The following is a 23,294-nucleotide window of genomic DNA, read 5'->3' on the forward strand; positions in this document are numbered from 1 at the left end:
TGCAAATTGTATCTCGGATCGAACACAACCGCAATAAAGATCAATATGTTTAATTTATCAAATCCCCCCCTCCCAATATTTTTCACACTTTGCAATCATCCTATCAGCCATCGAGCTCATTTGAGCATCATTAGAACCCTTCATCTCATGTAACACATAATACAGTATATTCAAATCATTAAAGAAATTATTAGAAGTAACATAAGAAGTGCCAGATACCTTCAATGTAAGCTCATAAAAGTAACGAAGAAAAGTCACCAATCTTCTGACATTACTTCAATCTTCTTGCTTTGGCATCCCACCTTCTACTGATAGCTCACTCGTTATATGTGGCTCTAACTCCTCAAATCTTTCAAATGCAGATTCAAACTTCTGAGCAGCTTCTAACATCAAGAAAGTTGAGTTCCATCTAGTGCACACATCGAAGCACAACAAGCTTTTGCTTTTAATTCTTTCCATCTCTACACATTCTTTGAACTTGTGAATCCTTGCAGATGAAGCTCGAATAAATTTAACTACAGCACAAACTCGATTAATAGAATCACTTGTTTCTTTCATGCCTTCTGAAACGACTAGGTTGATTATGTGTGCAACACATCTCATATGCACATAATCACCTAGTGCGATACTAGCAAATCTCCTCTTCATGTAGTTGACAAGATGATCATTGGAACTGGCATTATCGACTGTAATAGTGAAAAGCTTCTTGATCTCCCAATCTTTTAAGCAGTTCTCGATTACTCTACCCATAGCCTCACCTCTGTGGCTAGTAATTGACCTAAAGTTGATAATCTTTTTCTACAAATTCCAGTCACTATCAATGAAGTGAGTAGTGATGACCATATAACTTTGCCTTTGCTGTGATGTCCACGTGTCTGTGGTTAAAGAGACCTTTGAACCATTGTTTTGGAAAATCTTCTTCAATGTTTTGGTAATATCATCATACTTGTCAATCACCTTCTTCCTAACAGTAGGCCTTGTAGGAGGATTGTACCTTGGACACAATACCGCACAAAAACTCTTAAACCGTGGATGCTTAACGAACTTGAATGGCAACTTGCATTCAACTATCATACAAGTTAATTCATCATTAATGACCTTCGAATCATACTTCCATGTGGAAACATCCCCCTTCCCTGTTTGATTGAATGCCAACTCTGTTTGTTGACCACTTGCCTTAGGTTTACGTTTGCATCGCGTCAAGTGTTGCTTAAGTGTGGATGTTCCATTCCTCGATGAGTGACACTTGTATATAATCCCACAATGATTGCAAGAACATGTCTCTCGATTTGGGGACTTAGTAAAATCATTCCACACATCAAACCTCTCATTCAATACTTTTCTTGTTCGCTTTTTTTGATTTGTCCCCGCACTTTCTAGGGTGATTGGTGTAGGCATAGAGCTTCCTTCACCTCCAAGTCCTTCACTAGGACCACCACCCCCACCTTCTGCCACTTGTTGTGGCAGTTCTTCTTCTTCCATTGAAACTTCATTGTCAAATGAGTTATTGACAGAGACGATTGAGAGCTCGACATCTAGAAAATATTGAAATCCAATCATAAACATGGTAAAATAGCTACTGTCTACTGCAGTATAAACTAGTCAAATAAAACAAGTAAACCACGTGATACACAATTACACAGCTTTTGGTCTTTTGCAAGATGTTTCTTAGAGTGGGAATTGGGAAGCAATTAAGCTAAAGTCAAACATGAAATGAAGAAAGAGACAAAACTCAAAAGTATTTGATATTTTGATTGCAGTTCAAAGAGTGAAAGCACACCTAAGAGGCAAAGAAATACGAATAACTAACAAGTTAAAGACAAAGAAATATCAAATACAAATATAGGCACATAATGTCTACTGCATACAATACACACACTGTCTAGTGTCTACAGCAAATTACCCAATAACAGAAGCACACATACTGTCGGAGATCGAAGGGTCTACTGCACAACAGCTTTAGGTCAGAGATTGAAGGGTATACCCCTTGTCGGTGAGGCCAGTTGCAACGACTGCGAGAGTATGACGTTGACGCACATGGGCACGGCCCCAACCCTCAACGGGCAACGGCGCAACTCGACTTGATGACCTCTCCTCTAAGGTTGACTCAGTCTCACGATGATGAAGTCACGATCTATCAATCTCAGTATCTCACTCTCAAGTCTCAAGTATGAATGTCTGATCTCTTGCACTGGGCTAAATGCCTAATGGGCTTCAAGGGCTTGGGTTATATATTTGCGTGGGCAACAACAACTAGGCCAATACTGTACTATAAATAAGTGAAATAACTTAATATATATACTTCGGTTTTTTGGTTTTAGACCGGAATTTATTTTTCTAACCTGAACCGAAACCGAACACTGAAAAAATAAATTTCCTACACCGAAAAACCGGTCCAATCCCCAAATTTCGATTCGGTTTTTGGTTTACAAAATGGTTTGGTTCGGTTTCTTCCACCCCTACTTCTTCTTCCTCCTCCCTCCGTCCCTTGTGTTACCGACGGGACAATCAGCATGTAGATATGAAATTTGGGTCCAACAAACCTTTAGGCTTCAAGGCACAAAGAAGAGGAATACCCATTTCCTCCACTCTCACTACCAGCATACACTACCGGATACATTAATACCAGCTATGGTTTTACCATTTCCAAGCTTCACATGCTTAGGAAAGTCTATCCATGGTTCCAACACCAATTACAATCCAGTCCAGATACTATGACACCACAACACCACCAACACTGAGTGAAATTACACCAACACGATCAACGATAGTAGCATCCATTAGGTGGGAAGATCCGTCTGAGGGAAGGGATTTTAATCAAAATGAGCAATTTCACTTCTGACAATATGTTGATTTCAAGTCAACATATTATCAATTTTGGGCATTTCTTTATGATGAACCTTATTTGCAGCCCTTATTTTACTAAATACACTCCATTAATTTGCAAAAAACCTAATCTATCAACACCCCACTTAACCCACCATTTTGCCCTAAATTCCCCAAATCTTATCCCTCCTCCTTCTCCATCTTCCCTGCTATCAATCTCTCCTTCTCATTCTTCCCTTACTTGACAACAGCAGCAAGGTGATTCAGTGCTCGCGGCGGCGGTTCAATTGAAGAAGGGAAGGATTCGTGAAGTGGGTAGACGTCGTCATGTAGTCTCTATGTGGGTTTCTTTGTACTTTATGGGTTTTGTTGGCACAAGTTTTTACGACTCCAGTTATGTATAGATGCGGCAAATGATTGGCTTACAATATCTTCTTGTTTCCATAGCACATTCTAAATCAAATGCTTGGTTTACAATATGGGCTAGTCGATTTACCTATATGTTTGCCATAGAGAGATTAATTGAGTGCTGTGTGTGAATGAAATGGAAGCTTCTTTTGGGTTTGCGAAAATCAGATTATTCGACGACAGCGGTGGAGGAGGTGGAGGAGACCCTGGTGGTGGTGGAGCAAAGTGGTTGGGAATTGGGGTGTACTTTAAAAAAACACAAAAGACATAAATTGGGATGAACTCATAATTGTTGTGTTTTTAATTGGAGTTTATTTAAATTGAGGTGTACTCAGTAAATTATGGGGTGCAACAAAAGTTCATCTTTCTTTATAGTGGCGTTGAGGGTTTTCGATTTGGGTCACCAGAGAAGGAGGTTGAGATGAGGTTTTTATTTGATTTTGAGATTTGGTTTTGCTGGAGATGGAGTTAGATCGCCGGAGATGGAGGGTTTTTTTATTAGATATTTTTTTTATTTTCTTATCATCAATTGTCACGTGTCACTATCTGATAGGTAACATCCACTTGTATGCCATGTCATACATGTAAAAATTAAAAAAGAATTACACCTAACTGTCAAATTAGTAATTTTTTAAAGTTCTTTGACATAATAACTAATGTTTATCATTTTTGTAAGCACAAAAGATTTTTTTTTCCAAAACAAAGTTTAGAAATTTTTTTAAGGGTGTTGCTATTTGCACCCCTTTTTTACTTGCGGCACCCCCTAATCTAGTCAAATCCATAAAAGTGTAATGATTGTTCTTTTTTTTAAAAAAAAAACAAAAAAATGTTACTTTGATAATGTTGTCGGCACTAAAAACAAAGTGATTAATTGTTCTTTTTTTTAAAAACAAAAAATAATGTCACTTACAAATGATGACACAAGTTTGGTTTTCATTGGGAAATGATGGGGACAAGACAGATATATATGTTCACGTGATTAATTCTGCATGTGTTACTAACACAATTATTTGTTCGTCTATCTGTGTTCACGTGATAATTTTGTTTTGTTTTTGTTCGGTAAAATTTCTTTTATGATTATGAAAAAGGTGAATATTCTACACACTCAAATGTTTGTTGAAATGTGTACCTGTATTATTTGTGTCTCTATAATATAGATACAATATATTATAAGAACAACATATGTAAACTTTCTATACATATTCCGTTTATTTTTTCTTTGATTATATTCACCTTCTCTCATCAAAGGTTGAGAAAAAATTGATCATCTAAAATTCTTGGCTGAAGATTTAAGATGGTCAAGTGGTTCTAGTGATAAGGTAAATATATGAGTTTTTAATTTTTTGAAAAATTATTTTCATTAATTGCATAGATTAAAGTGAATTTATATTGTTGGCAGGATAATATTTGGGTAAATGAAATAAAACAAGAAGAAGAACCTGATCTTGTGGATGAAAGTGAAGAAAACATTGACGTTGATGTCACAGATGAATTTTCCACCGATATGGTACGCTAAATAACTAAATAAATATATAATATTTATCGATAATTTCTAACAAAATTATTATATTCTCAGGTATTCAATTCACGTCAATCGTTAATTGAATGGGTTCAAAATACTGGACGTAATTTGGGATTTGTTATTGTTACCAAATGGTCAGAGATTGGTGGATTCGGGAGGAGACACAAATTATTGCTACAATGTGATCGTGGTGGCACCTACAAAACTGGTGAAAAGACCTCCACAAGGGTAATTGGTACAAAAAAATGAGATTGCCCATTCAGAGTGAAAGGGATGAAATTGAAGATAGATGATGCTTGGATGGTAAAGGTGCTATGTGTAACACATAACCATTCCGCAACATTGTATATAGAGGGCCATTCATTTGCCCGTAGGCTATCTGCCGTCGAAAATGATATAATGGTAGATATGTCAAAGAATTTGGTGAAGCGACGAATCATCTTGTACATATCAAAGAATAGGGATCCGAACAACGTGTCCACCATTAAAACCATATACAATGCACGACAAAAGTTTCGGACTGCAGAGAAAGCAGATAGATCACAAATGCAACAACTTATGTCATTCTTGCACCAATATGGGTATGTTTTCTTTCATTGAAGCAATGCTCATACTGGTGTGCTTGAAGATTTATTGTTCGCACATCCAGGCTTGTTAGAATTGTTACGTTCATTCCCGTAAGTGGTGTTGATGGATGCGACGTACAAAACTAACAGGTTTAGGATGCCTCTATTTGAGATTGTAGGAGTGACTTCAACGAAGATGACATTTTGTATAGTATTTTTATTTTTGCAATCAAAACAAATTGACAATTATACTTGGGCGCTGAATTGTTTGCGGTCAACAATGGATGAATGCACTATTCCAAAAGTTATTGTCACCGATAGAGATTTGGCGTTGATGAGATCGTGTGTCCAAGTATTCTCCGAGGTGATGAAACTGCTATGTAGATGGCACATAGACAAAGCTGTTATAACCAATGCAAAAAATCATTTCAAGACAAACAATCCTGGAATGCATTCTACTCCTTGTGACACACATTACTGGAATCAAAAATTGAGAGGGCGTATCGGTACAATTTATCAACTCTTGAGGTAATTTTACAAAACTACTCCATTGTTGTGAATTATATTAAAGATGTATGGTTGACGCCATACAAGGAGCTATTCGTATCCTCCTGGACAAATACCACATGCATTTCAGAAACCATACCACTAATAGAGTTGAGAGTTAGCATTCTAAGTTGAAATGATGTTTGGGCACATCACAATCAGGTTTGGAGTCAGGATTGTCATCCATTCATGAGCTCCTCCAATCTCAATTCACAACAATAAAAGCTAGTTTGGAAAAGAGCAGAAATATGGTCCAACATCGATTCAATAGTGAGCAATTCCAAGAGTTATGGGGTTTTGTTTCAATTAACGCACTGAATCTGATTTGGGATGAATTTGAGCGGTCTAAAGTTGTCAAAGAAGACATTTACTCTTATGGATGTAAAGTTCGTACAAGTAATGGACTGCCATGTGCCCACGAGCTTGCAATATATATGAATGAAGGTTGTCCCATACCACTATCATGCATTGATAAATTTTGAAAGAAACTTGACTTATCACCATGTGTTTCTCCTGAAGTGGATGACCTTGATTGTCGTGTCAACCTACAGATGTTCACAGAACAATTTAAGCATTAGTCAAGGCCAGGTAAAGTTCGTCTACTAAGGAAGTTAAGGGAAATGATAAATCCATCATTAACTGCACTTCTTGAACCAGTTGTTAAGATAAATACTCGTGGACACCCCTCCTCAAAAAAGAAAGTGAACAGATATACTCATGCTAATCCTATTGCATTTGAGTTCGTTCAGGGACATTTGAATCATTCAAAGGAATTAGGTAGATACAATTATTCATCAGTACACACATCCTCAAATAAGAAAGTAGACAGATCTACTAGTAGTAAGGGGTCTGCGTTTGAGTACGTTGAGCATGATTTTCTTCATTCTCAGGAATCAAGTAGACACAGTTGTTCATCTCTCTACAATACTACACCACTCCCTCCACAAAGGAATTTAAGATCGAGTTTGGTTGACCATGGGCATGTATATCTTAGTCAGTTCCCACCTAAATTACATCCTTACATTATGTTGGTAAAGACGTAAGAGCTTATGGAAATTATGGATTTCGGGCTGTTGCTGGGTTGCTTGGTCTTGGCGAGGATGCATGGATCAATGTTTGGCAAAACTTGATTGACGAATTAAGGACATTTTGGGCAGAGTATATCGATCTATTCGGTGGTTAAGATCAGTCATGTTCCATTTACACTTCATTGAACTTTTGGGAATCAGATGGACCAGCACCACTTCAAAACTAGATGACAATGCTAGACATGGGTCACTTGATTGCTTCAAGGTACAATGTCGTATTACATCTTCTTAGTTCTGATCAGTGCTTGACATTTCTGCCACTGCGATCAATGCCTTCAAACTTCGTCCAGGTTACCTTAACAGAGGGTTATCCGATGCCTCCTATTATGATTCAATGGTTTAGATATATGTACGATTGTGCAGCTGCATGGGTTACATCATATACTTAACAACTTGCAGCATACAATCAATATAGTAGTTCTATATTTCATTTTGAAACCATTGTGTTATAATAAACATAATTTCTATGAGTAGTGGAAAAATAAAGATGTAACATGAGTAAATGTGCCTTCAATAAATAAATCATTATCTCCTCTCATACTTTAAGCTATCAAATTAATATAATAAAATTATGTTAGATAAATAAAAAAAATTTATCTAACCAATTTGAGCGTCAAATGTGGCCATCAACGGTGGAAGTGTCATCCACCATTTTTTTGTCTATTTGTTACCATGTGATAATGACCATCATTGTCATATCATTCATCATTTTGTGTCAATCAAATTTTTTAAAAACAAGAACTTTAACCATAAACTTGACGTCACTTTCTTTATGTCTCAAAACCTGTCACACAAAATAAAAAGATGAGGACTATTTGCACCCCATACTTAACTAAGCTTACCTCATTCTAAATAAACCCCAACTTAAAACATAACATTTCTCAGTACATCCCAATTTCAGTATTTTTCAAAATTTACAGTCTACACCCCATGATGAACAATAAAACCAGAACATAAAATCAATGCATGAAGAGTGCATCTTTCATGATAAGTGAATTAAAACAATGAACTTCACATTACCATCAACACAGTCCAATAAACTCACATTGAAGAGAAACTGTCCAATGGGTCCAAATCTTACAATTACTGATACTTAATAACAAAGAAATATTGAATTACCTTCTGAACTATTAGTTCGCACTGAGTGCCTTTGCTGGATGCGGGCACACCCGATATCATGACCCTTAAGGGCTCTTTTATCGAACTGGTGGTACTCAATCCCTGTTCAAGACAGCAAATTACCCATCAATGAATACAATGGATAATACAGCAATATACAAGAAGATAAAGCAACATGAAATTAGTTAATTAGTATACCTTGGATTTCAAGTTAATCCTGAAGTGGATTTGCCTATGGAAATTGAAGGAGTCAAGATGAGAAGAAGCTGTAACAGAAAACGAGAATGAAGAAGAAGAACAAGAAAAAGAGGAAAACGAATAGGGTTTAGGAGGGGAAAGCGAGGGAGAAGGAGAGTTCTCATCTTCGTCGAATGAGGGTTCTTCATCATCAACTACTGGGTTGGAGTACATGTCGTCTTCGGTTGATGTCCCCATTACTCCGGTGAAGCCTCCGTCGAACTCTTCATCCTCCACAAAAGTGATGGGTCTGGTTTGGTAAGGAGATGGAGAGTGAAGTGAAGAGTGATGAGTCTAGTTTGGTAGGGTCACATGAGGTGTTATTAGATTGAGTGTTTTTTATAATTTTGGGGTGTATTTAATCATCTTTGGGGTATAAATAGTCCTCATCAAATAAAAATAAATACACTTTTTTGACATTTAAATCTAACAAGGGGTGAAATAAATAAAAGCTGTGGTGTAAATAGGAGCGCCGTTTTTTTAATCCAAAAGCAAAGTAAAGGGATGAATTACATACTTATCCTTAAGGAATTGAGGGGTGTTCTGATACTATCGAACCATAATTCCTCGCAGGTTTTGACACCGAGCGAAGCCTACAAAGCGAGGCAAGAGCAAAGTGGGTCGGGAAATGGCGTCTACACTCGTAAACAGGACTGTTACTAGCAATCAAAATCTAAGCCTATCGAGGCTTTCATTGAACTTGTTCAGAAGCTTTAGCACTTCCGCACCTAGTTCTGGCCAAAACCCTGTTCAGAAGCCGAAGCGAAGAAAGAAGAACCTGTTCGAGGTGGCTCAGTTCTTGCCCAACTGGGGCATCGGCTACCAGATGGCCAAAACCCATTGGAGCGGTGTTTCTTACCAGATCACCAAAATAAATCTGTACAAGGTCTCTCTCTTGCACTTTCGGCTCTTATTTGTTCGATTTCCCTAGAAAATTTCATACTAGGGGTATTCATGATCGAAGCTTGATTAAGATTTTTTTTTTATTGATATTTCTCTGCGCCTAAATGGGGATGGAGATAATTACTTTAGTTCTCCCCTGTGTTTTGATTTTCGGATTAGTTTAGGGTTTAGGGGTTTACGGGGTTTTGGTTTGTTGCAGGATGGTAGGCATGGAAAAGCATGGGGAGTAGTTCACAAGGACGGTCAGTGTTGATTTATCCATTATTTGATATTTGGGTTGTACTCATCTGATTTTCTTTTTAGGGTTTTAGCCTTGCAATTTTTCTTCGTGCTAAATCTTTGTGAATGCCAAAACCTTACGTTAATTATTTTATTTTTTGGGTTGTATTCATTTGATTTTTTTTAGGGTTTTGCCTTGCAATTTCTCTTCTTGCTAAATCCTTAGAGACTCAATACGTGGATATTCAGCATATTCTCTTCAGTGTGTGTAGCTAAATCTTTCTATAAGGTTTAATAAGTTATTTGTGAATACCAAAACCTTATGTAGTTATGTTGGTTAAGTTTTTGGCCTATATTTATGAACTCATTCCTGTTGATGGCATTGTGACTGAAAATTGAGAAGTCGTGTCCGCAGTGGTGCAATGTTGGTCATCATGTATTTTTTGTTTCTATTGTTTATAATTCCATTCATTAGTTTTCACTTGTCTTGAATTATTGGCTTGGCGAACTGAACCACTTCTGGGTGCAAACTTAAAAGACACCGATACAGTATAATAATTAGTGGGAATAAGAAGCCGAATAATTGTGAGGACTTCGTGGTGCTCGGGAAGAGGAAGTATTCTAAGATTGGTAATGTACAAATAGAAACTATAGGTTGATCCAATCAGGGAGGTGCCTGTCCAATATATGTGTATAAATGTATTGCAGTAGAAGTTTGAGCCTGGGACATGTTTTGAGATAGCAGCTTGCGCTTGTTGTTTAGAGGAGTTGGAACAAGTTCCACCATTACTTGTGAAGCACAATTTTTTTATGCGATTTTAGCAATTGATTCTTAACAGAACAACTAGTAGTCTAGTATAGAATATAGATCTTTGTAAAGGGGCCGCCTGAATGAAACTTTCACTTTGCATAAACATTACCAATATTCTTATGGGATATTTGCTATAAGTCCTTAGCCTGTTCTTGAGGACAATCGTCTTAGTAGTAGTTTCTTGGAAAATTCTGAACACTGGACCTTTTTTCCGCAGTTAAGCTATATAGCAAGATATTTTTTCTTTCTAGTTATTTCATAGTACATGAAGGTAGAGTAATTTTGTCTGTGTGTCATACAGGCTTGCAGGCTGCAGATGCTCCCAAGAAAATAAGTGGAGTTCACAAGCGTTGCTGGAAGTACATTCCAAGCTCAACAAAACTAACGGAAACCTTGCCAAACTTGACCAAGTCGACTGAAAGTACTGCAGAATCGGAAATTCAATAAGCTTAATGCATTTGGCATACAATCTTTGGATGTGCCAAACTTGACCAAGTCAACTGAAAGTACTGCAGAATCTGAATTTCAAACAGCTTAACGCATTTGGCATACAATCCTTGGATGTTGTAATGCTCGGGTATCAATTTACTTTCAGATGTATTTTGAAGGCTTTGTTAAACATTTTTTTTCCTTTGAAACTAGTCAAATTTGAAAATGTGGGAGAAGGATAGAGGACGTAGTTTAGCATTTCATTTTATTCACCTCTCCTCCTCTTCTCTTCTTATGCAGTAGTTGATGGAATCTCCCCGCCTCTTCCTCTCCGCTGTAGCAATAAGCTTTGATTTTTGGTATGCATAATGGGCTTACATACTGGTTTTTTCTGTGGGTGCTGTATGTCATTATCATGACTTGGTTGTTGCTTTGCATTTTTTAGGGATGGGATCCGTCAAACCAGATCTTGAAGAAAACAAATGGCTGTTTTATGTCATTTTTATTGTGGTATCCATCTACAACGACAGTAGTATGTTAGTACCGTAAGCCATTTGGCATTTGGTATCAATGATAAAGAGAAATTCCACCAACATAAAACAGAGACATTTACAAGGATATTTTGAAAGTGATTCCAAAGCCAAACAAACAGATTTATTGCAGACGGTAACAGTTATATTAAAGGCTTTTAAGGCAAACCCAGAATAAATTTCCAACTTCAATGAATCCATCCAAAACAGGCATCACAATCCTTTTTTTTTTTTTTGCGTTTTTCTTGGATAAAAGAAATTAAGACATAACCATCCAAAACCCTCTTAACCCTTAATGAATCCATCCAAAACAGGCATCCAGATGCCGGTTTAAACGTTTGGCTCTGTTTGCAATGTATAGAGAAATCAACATCTTATGCCTGTGTACGGCAATTAGACAAACCTGCCGTTGCCCCCAACAAAACCCCATTTTCTTAACTGTATGATCACCATGCCTGATGCCTTCTCTTTTTTGAAGTAAAATATGATATGAACTGTCAAAATACCTGTCACCAATTCTACATATAATACCATATTAATTATCTGGACATATAAATTGTCGTCAGTTTTGCGTATTATCTCCTATAAATACCACAACCCTTTTAACCCTTAAATCATCACAAACCAGAAAAAACAGAGCCAATATCACATTTTCTTTCACCAAAATGGCTCTGGTTGTGTTCCTTGCTTTGTCGCTGATCTTTCACGGAGCTCTTGGTACAAACAAACAACCACAAACCCATCTCAAATCGCTGGAAATTTTGTTTGGTTTTCTCTTACATTGTTGTTGTTTTTGATGGCGTAGGTGAACTGGTGTGCGAGCGGCTGCCGGAGGATCTGTGTTCGTTTGCGGTTTCATCATCTGGGAATCGATGCTTGTTAGAGAAGGACACGTATAGTGATGGAATTGTGAAGCATCAGTGCAAGACTTCCGAGGTTTTGGTTGAAGGAATCATGAGAGAAGTCGTTGAAACCGATGATTGTGTTAATGCTTGTGGTCTTGATAGGTACACTGTCGGAATCTCATCGGATTCTCTCTTTGACCGTCACTTCACTGCCAAGCTTTGTTCACCGGATTGTTATCAGGGTTGCCCCAATATTGTTGATCTCTACTCAAACTTGTTTCTTGGAGAAGGTAAACATTATTTAATTACACACATAAAACTTAATTACCAAATCTCCCACTTGTTGGGTTAAGGTACCTTGCTGTAGAAGTTAGTGCAGTTTTCCGTCATTTAAGTCGTAGATGTGCAGTCTGTTTACCCAGTGCGGGATCCACACAATTTTTTGAATTTGGTAAACAGATTGAATATCTATGATTAAAATTATAGTAACTTCTACTTTCTACTGCATATAACGGTTTATTTAAACAAAATGGAAAAAAAATGGTGTCTTGTGCAGGAGCTAATTTGCCATTAGCATGTGAGAAGCAGAGAGCTAATACGCACCGTTTCATGATTGAACTCCAAACCTCTAATGCAGCAGCACCACAACAATACTATGCCCGGAATTACCTTGGTCCCAGCGCTGAACCATACCTTTTTGACGACATTGCTCCATCTGCTCTGTGATTACTTGTGTTGATTGCAGCTGCTACTTATACATGCTTTTTAGTTTCTTTCCCCTGTTTAGGGTTGTTAATTTTATAATTTAGAATCATTTAAGGATTATGGCGTGGTTGTAATTTGATGATATTGTGATTTGAGATTAATGTGACTACATTACACTTTGTTTCTTTCAATAATAACAAGTTCCTTGACTCTTTTTCAACTATTGCTGTTTATGGATTGGACCCAGAAGCTGCTCAAGAAATGCAACATATGGCTATTGGTAGTTCCAGAGGAAACCAACAAAGAAAGATGGCAATTTGATAAAAATCAATAGATTTGAAAAATGACAATAACACAAAACACCTTTCCTGATCCCAAAATTAAATAAACAAAAAAGAAAAAAAAACCTTTGGAGTTCCTTCCCCGAAAAGACTCTTTTCTACCATGTCCCCACACAGATTGCACTCCCCCTGTTTCTTTTTCATCAGCACAGGCTGAAACTGACACAATTATCCATTTTCAGACACACACACTGATTTCACTTTTGAGAAACACAAAAATGAACTCCAGAGGTAGAGGCTCCTTCAAATTCAAAGCAGAAACCATGCCTTGAAAACTCTTCTTTCGAGGAACCACCTACCTACCTTTGAAGTCTTTTTTCATTCTTTCAGACCTTCCTTTCCCGGATCTCGCAAAATGTTCAATACCCATTATTACAGAGGCCACAATAGCCGTGATGAAAGTGCCTTGTCCCTCTCCGGCGAGTCCTCCGGAGAGATTGGAGCTCACAGGGAGTCCTCTGCATCAGATTGCATGTCAGAAGTGGACTTGGAGACTAAAGTGCATTCGGGTAAAAAAATGGAGAGAGATTGTAGGATTTGTCATTTGGGTTTGGAGAGTTGTGATGGGTTAGCTATCGAGTTGGGTTGCTCTTGTAAGGGTGATCTGGGAGCTGCCCACAAGAAATGTGCAGAAACATGGTTCAAGATCAAGGGGAACATGTAAGTAAAAGGCCACAACTTTATCCGCTCAAGACTTTGTGTGTATTTCCGGATACCCAGAATTTTGGGTTTTTGTGTATTGTGCATCATATAAGATGTGATTTTGTTCTAGATTATGTTCGTATAGTTCTGGAATCTGGGTCAATGTTCTGTTTGCATAAGAAAAAAAGAATTACAAAAAAAAAAAAAAGGAAGAAGAAGAAGAAAGAAAACGTTTAGCAAAGACAATCACTAGGTTTGTGAGTTGAAGATTTGATTGAAATTAGTTCAATTTGAGCATCTTCGTGAGTTAACGTGATTTGGGTTCAAACCACGGATTCTCTTGTTATCTGTTTGTCTGCTTTGTGCTATAAACTTGTGAATGTGCTTTTTTTGACCTGCAATATTGGGGGAAAAAAAAATCCTCTGCAATATACCCGATGCAACGATTTACTTTGTTCCTTTTGACATGATTTTGCAGCTAAGAATATACCGCGGATTTTTGCAAAATTGGATGAGACAGTCTTAGTTCTTTCAGCTAATGATAAAATTTTGATTTAGTTGAGAAGAGAAAAATAAAGTTATGTTGTTTTTGAAGTGAATGACAGAAGCTTAATCCTAAATGGTCTGTAAAGTTTGCTTACTGGACTTTGTTGTTTAGATGACCTTCATAGTTCATTACGTTGAGTACCTAAACGGATATATATATATGCTTCAATTACTTGATAATCAAATTGGTTCCACTAAAGCTGGCCTTTCTTAAGCCTATATCAAGATATTGTTACTGTACCTTGAAAAATCTGTTTGTATCATTCTTCTTTAATACTAGAAGTTGAGCGCTTCTTAAAAATTATCAGCATGTTTCATTCATGTATTATCGAATCTTCTTTGATCTGTAAGCTGGACCGAACCATCCAAGTTACATTTGACAATCTTTCCACTGTGTCAAACCATATGGTTGCAAACCAGTTCATTAGCTTCAGAATACCACGTTGTCCCCAATAAATTGTTGGAAACTGAGCCGGCGATATCAACACATTAGAACAGAATGAATATATACTTTGGGATTAGTAAAAGATTGTTATATAGTTTTATGATATCATTTTATATTCTTTGTAACTGTGGCTATATAAATTAACTAGGATAAAAACAAAATGTATGAAATGTAAGTTTAGTAAGAGCAAACAAATGAACAAACGAACGATTAGATAGGAGATAAGTAAGTTTTTAAATATCTTGGCTCGAGTTTTTAAGATGACGGCAATAAGATTAAAAACGGGTGGATGAAGTGGAGGAGGGCATTTGTTGTTTTATGCGACCGAATAATTCCTTTAAGGTTGAAAGGAAAATTCTATGGTTCAATTATACGACTCGTGATGATTTATGCTTCTGAGAGTGGAGCCATTACGAGATAACGTATCCAAAAAATGTATGTAGCAGAAATGTGAATGCTTCGTTATCTGTGTGGTCAAATGGGAAATTTTAGGATAAGAAATGAGACTATTAGATCTAAGGTATTTGTAACACCAATTGAAGAGAAGAAGTGAGAAAACTGTTTATGATGATATGGGAAATGTACAATGTAAAGATAGCAGTGCGGTGATACGGAGAATCAATGGAATTTTTATAAGAGAGGGTATGAAGTGAATACGATGATCTAAAAAGATATGACTTAAAGTTGTAAGAAATGATATGAATTCAACATGAGTTGATAAAAGGATGATCCTAAATAGAAATGAAAAACGGAAACGAATACACGTAGTTGATTTTCTCGTAAACTCATGTAGCCGTCTCAAAATTTTGGGATAAAGGCTCGGATGAGATGATGAAGAAGAATTACTTTGTGGATATAGATGAAAATGCGAGGGAGACTTGACATCGTGGAAGGGAGTGATGCAATGCGAGAGGTTGCGATTGATGTATAATTTGCATCCATCTGCCATCAGTAGAGAATTTTTTGTAAAATATAACTAGAAGCAGTTTCAGTAAGTAGGATTTTCTTGTTATCGATTTCTGTTACATCCATGCATCTTCAAAGTTGTAGGCCTTTGGCAATGTGATTCGAATAAATCTTTCATATATTATGCTCATATTGTCTAGATATCTATTCACTCCTAATATGATTCAAATATTTCATCAGGATCTGCGAGATATGTGGTGCTACCGCTGTCAATGTTGCTGGTGATCAGGTGAACGAGGCACCCACTGCTATATCCGTAGCCCCACCGACACCCCTGGCTCCTGTAATCGTTGCAGAAAACAGAACTTTCTGGCATGGCCGCCGCATAATGAACTTCTTGCTTGCCTGCATGGTCTTTGCATTCATCATTTCTTGGCTTTTTCACTTCAAAGTCATAAAATGAACACTTGAGAAAACATGTGATGATATCTCTGGTTAGTCAAAGGTGCAACAGGTTTCCCCTGCATCTTGAAGGACGGGGAGGGGGTCTGTCTTTTGCAAGTCTTCACGCAACATTGTAAAAACTTATATATACCACGTATTACTTTTTTTTTTGGGTAGGTAAGTGAGAGTAGAGTATTGAACCCAATTTGAGTATATGGCTTAATCACCCTAGTTATTTTTATGTACAATGTATTACTTTTTTTGGGTAGGTAAACAAGAGTCGGGGGTTCGAACTTTGAAGCCTCGAACTTAACTTAGGTACTACCCATTTGAATATATGTCTTAAATACTTCGCCTACTAGAGTAGGGGCTCGAAGCCTCGAACTTAGGTACTACTCAATTTGACTATTTAAGTATATGTCTAGTAGGGGCTCGAAGCCTCGAACTTAGGTACTACTCAATTTGACTATTTAAGTATATGTCTTAAACCACTTCAGTTGATAAATTAATGGTACATGTGGACTCTATATCACCTATCATGTACGTTTATATTCCTTTTTTTTTCTATTTTCAATTGAACAACAATTAGATTATGTTTGGATTGAGAGATTTGAGGAGGGAATAATGGAAAAATGAAGTTCCCTTTTCAAACACTATTAGTGAAAGATGGGATATGTTATATGATATTTGCTTTCCCTGAAAAATACCAATTTAAGTCCAGGGTTTCTCTATACAACTAGATCAAGTGGCAATGAGGATGTTTCCCATATCTTCTGGAAAAAAAGAGGCGAATTTCACCAAAATTGTCTTCAACTAAATTCAACATTAGGGAAGGGGAATTCATCTAACTACAATCATTATTTCATTCAATCTTCATTGTCTCCATGGGCTGGCTCATTTTAAAATCAGCAACAGCCTTGTCGAAAGTGCTTCTTACATGTTGGCATATAAGCATCAAATCTTGACATGCATCTTGCATTACTTCTCTCGCAGGATCACCTGCAGAGATCCGAACAAGAAATCAAAATTCACAAAAGAAAAAAACCAACAACTGCATGAGATGGACAATCATTTCAAGGACAGCCAGAGGATGCAAGATGATTATCAAGCTAGTAATAGAGTGGATAGACATATCTTAAACACTCCATGGAACAAAGCCTTTACAACTACTTCGCTTTTAAAGAGGCAGAATGAGGGTAAATGGCGCACCCACCAGTAATGTTCTATGAGCTGGTAGTGTCATAGTGAATAATTTTCCACATCCAGTTAGTGAAAATGCCATGCATGTGTATTTCATAGAAAGAAAGGAAAAAAGAGCCTATAATTATACAACATTATTCACAGGAACTTAAGATGCATCTGCTACCCACTGAACACCACAAATGGTTCAAAATGCAAATCAACGATTGGAAATGATAATAAAGATGAATTAAGCATATACTCCTACTGGGGTAAATGGAAAATAGGACTAACTGGATGAAGAACATTGTCAACTTCTAAAACCAGGAAAATTTTGCATGGATTTATCTTAATGTTACTATTAAGACATGCACTCTAGTCTCTACCTGTTGTCTGTACTCTGATATTGACTTTAGCATCTGCAGGATGAGGAATGCTGTAACCACAGAAGGATACTCTAGGACTGCAAATGACGTTATAAACATCCATATGTTAAAATGTTACATAATTATTCACAAACAGAACCAACATCGTCGAGATAAAATAAGGATAATAGCATATAGGAACTTGCAGATGAAGTAAAGTTGCATATGCCAAAAGGAATGACAAGCTTTTAATTATCCATATTTATTCTAGACTTTTGAATGTTTTGATACTTGCCTACTTTAAACATTTAATGATAGGACTCAAAGAAAAGAAAGGTTTCAAGGAAATATGGTTTCAATCTCATCCTCGCAGGGACCTCGCTCTGGTTAATTTGACAACTCAACATTAGAAATTTAGAATTTAAAAAACAAGAGTCTCAGTAAAACTTAAAGGCGGGATATTGAAGTCAATTGATCTTTAGTTTAGGCATGTAGGAACTACTGTGTAAAAGAGCAATTCCATAGCAGTGTATTTTGAAGAATTAAAGCTTGAAGAGGCATCTTAAACATAGAATAATGAAATGGAGAATTATCAATCTACCTCTCACTACAAAGAGAATAAACATTACTAAATAGGTAGACTAGTAAAATTGACATGCTGGTAATCTCACGCATGGATAAGATGTACTCAAGAAAAAGGATGGTCAGAATATGATAAGGATAAAAATAAAATTGGACATCAAATGGAGGCAGAGGCGAATACTGACTCTTGATTCAGGGTGAATCTGACAGAATTTGCAAGTGTATGATCCTCATCAATAAATGAAAATGTTGAGCTAGTAGGATCTGTCAAAGTGCCGTGTTCTGCTGCCATTGATGATCCTGGAACCAAACAACAAGACATATAATACATTTTCACCCAGAGAGAGGAAAACACATGCCCCGCTAAACATGCATAAATATTAACTAACATTGAAACTATTAAAGACTTCTGCCTCCATCCCTAACCTTGTACAATTATAAAAAGCCAAACATGCAAGAAGGTAAAGGTAAATTCAAGAAAAACCTAAACATTCAAATATATTTATATTTTGAATTTGTAAAAGCATAGACTATACATGTCTCTCTCCCTCTCTATCCCATCCGAATTCTGCAACCACTTAATCAAACTTTCTCAGGCTTCTCTTCTCTGACTTTCAAATGTTCTCCTTAGGGCTTGTTTATAAATTACAACAATGATTTGTAAGCGAACGCCAGTGGAACTCTCTACTCTTAAAGTCCCAAAATTTCACTCTAGAATATGTCATTCATGGCACTGGATGACTGGAATCTCGCTGCCCACATCTAACACTCTCTTCTTGTTCCACTCACACAGCCAAACAACAACAGGATTCACAGTCACAGTAGAGCAATTTTCAATTTGAAATCAATTAATTAGTATCTCCTCCCAGCTCCCTAATATCATTTGTCTACAATAATATGATTTCAGCACAGATTTCTAACTTCTTCAGTTGAATTCAAAATTAAATAAAATTTACAATAATTAAGAAGTCGAATCACCGATATACAAAAAAAAAAAAGCCGAATAAATGAAAAAGAAGGCAAACAGACAATACAAACCATTCGAACCACCAATCACAGTCAACCAGACACAAAATCCATAAGCCCATTACAAACCAACCACGCGAAGGAGATTCGTAAAGCGATTACCTTACACACAAACAAGAACAAAATCGTCACCGGAACTCCCAAGAGAACTAGTAACTTAGTAAGAGGATGATATAAAAGAGAGGAAGAGAAGGAGGAAACGGGAGCACGAGAAAGGAGCGGCGCTTGAAGAGGAAGAGACGTCTATCGGAGGCCGAGGGAGGAAAAGCAGTGAAGGAACAAGGAAGGGATATTAAATTAAAGAAAGCCCAAAACCGAAGGCAGTGTGAGGTGGGCCATACTCATGCCCACTATCTGCCTACAGGACAACAGGCTACGGTACCCACTGGGCGACAGTTGAAATGTGAGACGGTCCATTTGGCAAGTCGATAGGCCCAATTGAGTTATATTTTCAAATTATTGAAATATTGTGTTTGGCGAGCTGGCGTTCTTTTATTGCGTCAATGCGTCTTTCTCAAGCTACAATCATAGGTTAAATGGTAAAATGCACCCGATCATTTTAGCAATCGTGTATCCATCGTTTCTATCATACTTCCTAGACCCTCATCTAAAACCCTAAATCGCGCATCGCCGTATTGTTAATAGAGCGACACCGGGTCGTGTAGAAACCCACCCGTGTCGAGGCGTCGGCTTATAGTCGAATCTCTAAGCCCTAAACAAACAGCGTCTCTCGATCACATCTCACACGGTAAGATTGTTTGAATATGTCTCAGTACATTTCTGTTTCTGTCATCTTAAAATTGAAGAATGAAACGGTTGGATAAGAATGTCAACGATCTCTTTGATGTTTAGGGTTTAATGGCTGCCAGTAGCTCCAATCTTCCCGAGGGTGTGGATAAGGAACAGGTTATTACTCTCGTTTCTCTGCTTTTTATTTTCCAGTCTTAGGAAATTGAGAAGAATGAATTCTACTTCTCTGGAAAGAAGATTCGTGTTTTCAACGAGAGTTATCTATAGTGGATCTGAGTTGAATTTGATGATTTTGTGCAGGCTTTTGGTATGGCAGCAACGGAGATGGAGTACAGGGTGGAATTGTTTAACCGGTAGGTGCAAATATCATCAATATAAACAATGTAGTATTATGATGGACTGACATTGGTTGGTTCTCCAACGGCATGCTTGTGTCTGAATTTGATAGTTCTAGGGGCTTTTTGATTGGAGTAATCATGTTCGTATGGTGATGCGATGTGTTTGTTTAGAGTTGTGCCGTGCAGATTTTTGTGTGAGAATTGTGGGATCCCTGAAATTGGCTCATATCATGAGTTAGTAGATTGTGGGGCAACAAGCCTTAAGTTCAGTGTAACAAATCAAATAATGAATATATTGGTGATCATGTTTTTCCTAGTTGATATAATTGTATCCTTTCCTGTATTTTGTTAGCCATAGACATAACTTTCTAATGCTTGTGGTTCAACTTCTCCATTACAGCAGCTTTTACCTGCATCCATGTGAAACTAATGTCAATCACTTAAAGTGACATGCATATCTCTGGGGGGAGAAGTGCCTGATTGATATGCTTGTTCTAGAGGCTAACAAAAAAGTTGATTATTTAGATAGTTGCATCTCGGACTTTATCTTGTTTACTAACTGTTCAGGTACTTCTTTTGCTTTACTTCATCTTCATGGTTTTACTTTTCCCAGGGCTTCTAGGTCTTTGTTTTTTTCCCTGAAGCAAACATGAAATAATGTATTATTGAGAGGGGCACTATGGGGTTGCCAACTCACAGTTTATGTTCTTCCAAGTTATAAGATCCAGAGCTTCAAAACTAGGAGATGTAACAATTTTTTTGTTTTGAAGAGAAATGAAGTTCTGTTTGCCCTCAAAGGCTCATTGATTCCTTTTTTTCCAAGCGGTTAACATAAAGGCAAGGGGAATGATAGAGCGAGCAAAGTTTGTGTCGTTACTTCGTCTTGGTGAATTTAGAAAATATTGCTCATTAAGGAAAATTGTCATTAAATGTTATTATACCATGTCGTTTTTGAAGGTCATAGATGTTATTAGTTTTTGAAATTTTTTACTTCGTTCTTGGTCAAGAAATTTAGCAAACATTGTTTTAACATTTTTTGTGTATCAATATGTGATTCTTGATTCTAGCCCATTTCCTCTTCTGGTTCAGGCTTACTCAAACATGTTTCAACAAGTGCGTTGACAAAAGGTACGGTTTGTTTTTTTTGAAGAGAAAATGTGTGAATCCTTACTTCCTTAGTAACATGCTGCAGCATGAAATAATTTAGATCATGCATAATCTTTCTTTTTTAATAAGAGTTTTTTCTTTTGTTTTATATTGATGAGTTCAGAAGGAATTTTCAAAGTGTGAGTTTTGATATTTATTCTCTTTGTTTTCAGGTATAAGGAATCTGAGCTGAATATGGGTGAAAACAGTTGCATTGATCGGTGTGTTTCAAAATATTGGCTGGTAATTTTTCAAATGCTTTCATTTGTAGTTATCTACTCTGTACTGAAATGTAGATTTCCACTTGCTAGAGTTACTGCATCTCTTTTCAAATGGAGAATTAACAAATTTCTCTTCTCCGGTTAGTTAGTACTGTTGTCCATTTCATTGAAGTTTTAAGAATATATGTATCCGTCCCCATTCATTTTCTGGTTTCAATCTGGATATTGAGCCCTAAAATTAAGGGAAATTATATGCCTTTGGTTTAGAAGTCATTGAGGATTTGTATACCAGATTCTTAACATTTTTGCATATTTGGTGCTAGTGTTTGGCCCGTTGTATTTCAGTTTATTAGCCTATCTTGGTTGTTGATATGTAGCTCCATCTTATGGACAAGTTGAATCTGTTTGTGACAGCAACTGACATTATATTAGTCCATTCACCATTCTGTTGTGGAAGTTGTCTTACTATGAGTTTACCATCAATTTGCATTGCATTGCATGAACAGTTTCTGCCTCTTCTAAATGCATATTTCGTGGTTGGCTGGCATTTTCGACACTGAAATGTCATACCGTCATTCCCTATTTTTGATGTGGGAGTGTGGGACACTAGTACACATTCTTGAGCATAGGCTGCGCGAATCCCTCTCTTAAAATTTAATTCATATGCTTGTTTTGTGCAACACGAGGTTTATTATTGCTGTGAGAAGCCTTGTGTGCTGGTTAAGTAATCATGCTACTTTATTTCATTTCCCAGGTGAATGGTATTGTTGGGCAGATGCTCAGTGCTGGTCGTCCTCCGATGTAAAACTCATACCTGTTTTAGATTTGGAAGGCATGCTTAGATGTGTTGCCAGGGGATGGTAAAACTCTTTTAAACAGGAGGGAGGGTGAGACTGAGAGTGAGTATCATGTAATCTTATTACTTCCTCTAATTTGACTGATGAAAACCATTTTGTTTCTTGAGTTTGGTAAAATGGGCAGTTTTGCATCAATGGTGCGCCTGATGCCAAATCTAAATAAGATTTTTTTTGGCCGTTTAGCGAGCCTTGTAGAAGTTTTGATGTATTCAAATGGATCTAGAGGCTTCGCAATTCATTTAAATTATAGAGACCACAATTTGAATCCAATAATTTGAGAGATGTGTCACATTACATTATATTTTTGTTTTGTTTTGTTTTTTTAATTTTTCAAACTAGTCTGATGGTAGGCTTTAGAAAATTGGGCAGCCCCAAATCCCCAACGTACCCATTCTCGAACATCAAACAAACGTACTTGCGTGTAACAATCAATGGTAGTAGTGAAGGCTTTAGCTCGAAAGGCCGTATCTCCACGGTTCTTAGCATTCAATTCTTCACGGTTCTAAAACAATTACAATGGTGATTTTTTATGGAGAAAGGATAATGTGTAGGGATTTGTGTTTTATTAATGTGTAACTATTGTGGGATGTGTTTTGTTGATGTTGTTGGGTAAACAAAATGTATTGGTACAATAATGTAAATTTGGTATCTTGATTTATGTAATAGAGGTGGGGCTCGATATTGATTTTTGCGTAAAAATGTGATATGAGCATGATATTTGTCATACCCATATCAAAATTAAGTCAACATAT

At 36.9% G+C, this 23,294-nt stretch overlaps 6 protein-coding genes across 6 annotated transcripts; 4 read left to right on the forward strand and 2 right to left on the reverse strand.

Moving 5' to 3' along the window:
• Positions 1-276: 276 nt before the first annotated feature.
• LOC119991528 (zinc finger BED domain-containing protein RICESLEEPER 3-like) lies at positions 277-2,039 on the reverse strand. The gene is made up of 4 exons (XM_038837874.1): positions 1,985-2,039; positions 1,869-1,889; positions 892-1,535; positions 277-798 (listed from the first exon to the last, which is right to left on the reverse strand). The coding sequence occupies exons 1-4, from the start codon at positions 2,037-2,039 to the stop codon at positions 277-279; spliced, it is 1,242 nt and encodes a 413-aa protein (XP_038693802.1).
• A 6,812-nt stretch (positions 2,040-8,851) lies between these two features.
• LOC119990717 lies at positions 8,852-11,062 on the forward strand. Its single transcript, XM_038836787.1, has 3 exons — positions 8,852-9,198; positions 9,415-9,457; positions 10,547-11,062. Exons 1-3 carry the CDS (start codon positions 8,941-8,943, stop codon positions 10,690-10,692), a joined length of 447 nt encoding a protein of 148 aa, XP_038692715.1. The 5' UTR covers positions 8,852-8,940; the 3' UTR covers positions 10,693-11,062.
• A 645-nt stretch (positions 11,063-11,707) lies between these two features.
• LOC119992289 lies at positions 11,708-12,966 on the forward strand. The gene is made up of 3 exons (XM_038838991.1): positions 11,708-11,921; positions 12,010-12,339; positions 12,606-12,966. The coding sequence occupies exons 1-3, from the start codon at positions 11,870-11,872 to the stop codon at positions 12,773-12,775; spliced, it is 552 nt and encodes a 183-aa protein (XP_038694919.1). The 5' UTR covers positions 11,708-11,869; the 3' UTR covers positions 12,776-12,966.
• Positions 12,967-13,207: 241 nt separating this feature from the next.
• On the forward strand, positions 13,208-16,436 carry LOC119991618. Its single transcript, XM_038837980.1, has 2 exons — positions 13,208-13,755; positions 15,875-16,436. The coding sequence occupies exons 1-2, from the start codon at positions 13,451-13,453 to the stop codon at positions 16,095-16,097; spliced, it is 528 nt and encodes a 175-aa protein (XP_038693908.1). The 5' UTR covers positions 13,208-13,450; the 3' UTR covers positions 16,098-16,436.
• A 302-nt stretch (positions 16,437-16,738) lies between these two features.
• On the reverse strand, positions 16,739-19,497 carry LOC119991619 (DNA-directed RNA polymerases I and III subunit RPAC2-like). The gene is made up of 4 exons (XM_038837982.1): positions 19,333-19,497; positions 18,390-18,504; positions 17,644-17,720; positions 16,739-17,077 (listed from the first exon to the last, which is right to left on the reverse strand). The coding sequence occupies exons 2-4, from the start codon at positions 18,494-18,496 to the stop codon at positions 16,941-16,943; spliced, it is 321 nt and encodes a 106-aa protein (XP_038693910.1). The 5' UTR covers positions 18,497-18,504; positions 19,333-19,497; the 3' UTR covers positions 16,739-16,940.
• A 293-nt stretch (positions 19,498-19,790) lies between these two features.
• On the forward strand, positions 19,791-22,815 carry LOC119991620 (mitochondrial import inner membrane translocase subunit TIM10-like). Its single transcript, XM_038837983.1, has 6 exons — positions 19,791-19,978; positions 20,083-20,136; positions 20,281-20,333; positions 21,408-21,446; positions 21,638-21,707; positions 22,440-22,815. The coding sequence occupies exons 2-6, from the start codon at positions 20,089-20,091 to the stop codon at positions 22,488-22,490; spliced, it is 261 nt and encodes an 86-aa protein (XP_038693911.1). The 5' UTR covers positions 19,791-19,978; positions 20,083-20,088; the 3' UTR covers positions 22,491-22,815.
• Positions 22,816-23,294: the final 479 nt, after the last annotated feature.

The sequence above is a fragment of the Tripterygium wilfordii genome, chromosome 22 (genome assembly GCF_013401445.1).
Source record: "Tripterygium wilfordii isolate XIE 37 chromosome 22, ASM1340144v1, whole genome shotgun sequence".
In the NCBI taxonomy this organism is placed as follows: domain Eukaryota; kingdom Viridiplantae; phylum Streptophyta; class Magnoliopsida; order Celastrales; family Celastraceae; genus Tripterygium; species Tripterygium wilfordii.